This window comes from Protopterus annectens, chromosome 1.part1 (genome assembly GCF_019279795.1).
Source record: "Protopterus annectens isolate FY-2018-M chromosome 1.part1, PAN1.0, whole genome shotgun sequence".
NCBI lineage: Eukaryota > Metazoa > Chordata > Ceratodontiformes > Protopteridae > Protopterus > Protopterus annectens.
The window spans coordinates 1,117,472,151-1,117,475,276 of record NC_056726.1 but is presented as its reverse complement, the minus strand read 5'-3'; the positions used below and the strand labels follow the sequence as shown (position 1 = coordinate 1,117,475,276).

At 36.6% G+C, this 3,126-nt stretch overlaps 1 protein-coding gene across 1 annotated transcript; it reads left to right on the top strand.

Moving 5' to 3' along the window:
* Positions 1–318: 318 nt before the first annotated feature.
* Positions 319–1,253, top strand: LOC122815603 (vomeronasal type-2 receptor 26-like). The gene has a single exon (XM_044088244.1). The coding sequence runs from the start codon at positions 319–321 to the stop codon at positions 1,213–1,215; it is 897 nt and encodes a 298-aa protein (XP_043944179.1). The 3' UTR covers positions 1,216–1,253.
* Positions 1,254–3,126: the final 1,873 nt, after the last annotated feature.

Here is a 3,126-nt window from a genome sequence, read left to right as displayed (position 1 = left end):
TTGAATAGTCATGTTGCACTCGATCATTATAGAGTAATTTTAACAGCCAATACAGAAAGTTAATTTTTTTGTCATGCTTACATGTTTTCATTATGTTACTGATACCTCAGATTTATTTCAGGAAAAACATTACATCACTATGTTTAATATTATAGCTTTATTATTTGACTGTAACAGTTTAACTTACTGTATAGTGTGTTAATCAAATTATATCCAGAATAATTTCTTGCAGAAAGTACATATTCCTATTGGGACAAATTTGGAATACATTGTCATTTTCTTTTTTTTTTTTTTTTTAACATTTTAGGTGACTGCACAATGTGTCCAGAGGATTACTGGCCAAATATATTGAAAAATTTCTGCAGACTGAAATATATTGATTTCCTTTCATATGAAGATCCCCTGGGAGCATCCCTGGCAACAGTTACTGCTGTCTTATCACTGATGCCAGCTGTTGTGTTTTGTATCTTCATTAAGCATCATAACACTCCAGTCGTCAAAGCAAATAACCGTGAAGTCAGTTACTTTCTACTGTTAACATTACAGCTAAGTTTGATAACTGCTCTAATATTTATCGGTCGTCCAAAGACTGTGACTTGTATTTTCAGACAGACAGCTTTTGGCATATTCTTTTCTATTTGTATTTCATCCATATTGGCAAAAACCATCACAGTAGTCATTGCTTTTAATGCCACAAAACCAGGAAGCAGTTTGAAGAAGTGGGTTGGGTTAAAGATGTCATTTAGTACTATCTTTTGTTGTTCTCTGTTTCAGTGCTTTATATGTGTTGCATGGTTATCAGTTTCTCCACCCTTCTCAGAGTTTGACAGAAATTATCCTGAGAAGACTCTGATTCAGTGCAATGAAGGTTCTGTATTCATGTTCTATTTCATGCTGGCATACTTAGGTATATTAGCAATTGTTTGTCTTATAATTGCCTTTCTTGCCAGGAACTTACCTAATAGCTTCAATGAGGCTAAATTTATCACATTTAGCATGATTGTTTTTGTAAGTGTTTGGCTGTCATTCATACCAGCTTACATCAGCACAAAGGGGAAGTACATGGTTGCTGTGGAGATTTTTGCCATCCTTTCATCTAGTGCTGGATTATTACTTTGCATTTTTACCCCCAAATGTTATATTATTTTAATTAGACCTGACATTAATACCAGAGAACACATTACAAGGCAGCAGGCAAATGCTTATAAATCATAAAGCAAGAAAACACAAGCACCCAGAATGATAACACAGAGAAAAAAAAACTATAATGTTGTACTAAACATGCAAGAGGTTCTGACCATCTTTTCCTTTGCTATGTTGAAATAAATGTCATTATCTTGAGAAGCGTTTCATCTGTTTCTACCTATGTTGTAAATCACCACACATAATGTGCTATATTATTTGACATAGTAATGTTAACTAGTTTGTTGTTCAGCTTTTATCACAATTGTTCTCATGTAGTTTCTAATGCTTTATAATGTGTTTGCACCCACGACATTAGATTTTGTATTCATTCTGTGTTACTGAATATTCAGTTTTAACTATGCAGCTGTGTAAACTTAGATAAGTGAGATAAAAGAAAGCCTGCTTGAATCTGCCTGAATATACATTAGTAGAAAGACTGTCCATGGTCTGTCCTGTCCAGTCTAACCATTAATAGTAACAGAAACACTGAAAATATTCAGAAAAAAAAATGTCCAGAGTTGCATGACACACACACACACACACACACACACACACACACACACACACACACACACACAGCTTTTTAAATAATGATAATATTGCTTAGTGTATCTTTCTTCTGGTATGGATTTTCAGTCAGATATGCCTATTTGTTGGTTGTTATCCTTCTGCATTTTATACTGATCCTGCGTAAAATGAATTTTGAATTGTTATAGGTTTGTAGATCATAGACACTACAAGGCAACTAAGTCTAAAGATCACATTTGCCTTGCCATATACCACCCTCGACATGTATGCTTTACCTCCTGGAGAGCAGACAGTTTCAGGTAAGGGATGAAGTTGCAGGTGTATATCATGAAATTAGGAAGAGTTTCGCCCTGTTTAACAGGCAGATGCAATTTATTCCAGACATGAGGCAAGCCTTAGATAATTAATCTACCTCTACAATGCATTTAAATATATGTTAGTGGATGTTTCAATCCTTGTTTCATGTGTTTGGGTTGGCATTCAGCCTGTGAAGGTATAATAGGTCCATTAGAATGGGGTCCTTTAAGGTATGTAACTGCAGGTATAGCTCTTCATTTTGGAGTCTGTATGCCACAGAATACATGCATAGAGTTTCTAACTTGTCCTCACATGAAAGGGTTTTCCACCACTAATCTTTTTTGAGCAGAACATTTAGGGCCATTCTAGCTACTTGATATTTCTGACTAGGTTCATGGGTTCATAGGTAGGTACTAGGCTATTTGCCCTAAGGTCTATATAAGCCTAGCCAAAAAGGTACCCTGACTTTCGCCACCCAAGAAAATTATTTTCCTGTGCCCCTGTTGAGCAGAGCCACATCCAATCATCAAGATTTTTCTTGAACAGTGCTAATGAGGAGCTTTGTTTGATATAGATAGGTAGTTTGTTCCACAGTATGGGAAGTCTCTGGGAAATGGAATCTATGCCTCCAGCATGTTCTGTTTATTGTGGTTACAAGGTTTAGGTCCATAGAGTGTGTAGCTTGGAAGGATTGGGATTTCTTTAAGTGGAGCATGTCCAACAGCTCTGGGTTTGACATAGCTTTGTATGTAGGTAGAGATCGCCTCTGAGTAGGCGATATGTGATGGAGTAACACTGGAGTTTTTTTAGACGGTCTGTGTAAGGTATTTGTTTGAGGCCGGTAATCCTCTTTGTGAGATATTTCTGTGGCCTTTCTAGTTGTTGTAGATGTCTTTTGAGGTACATACCAAAAGGGGCTTTGTACTCAATAATGGGTCTAATGAGTGATGAGTAGAGGGGAACAATTACCTCTTTTTTCCTGGATGAGAAACCTTTTGTGATGAGGTGTGCCATGTAGAAGGATTTCCTGACTACTGTGGCAATGTGATTATCAAAGGAGAGACTACTGTCCACCTGTGTCACAAGGTGTCTTATCACAATTTCGGTGTTAAGTAG

Excerpts from the sequence above, each read along its gene's own strand:
- LOC122815603 (XM_044088244.1), top strand. The coding sequence starts at position 319 with ATGTGTCCAGAGGATTACTGGCCAAATATATTGAAAAATTTCTGCAGA.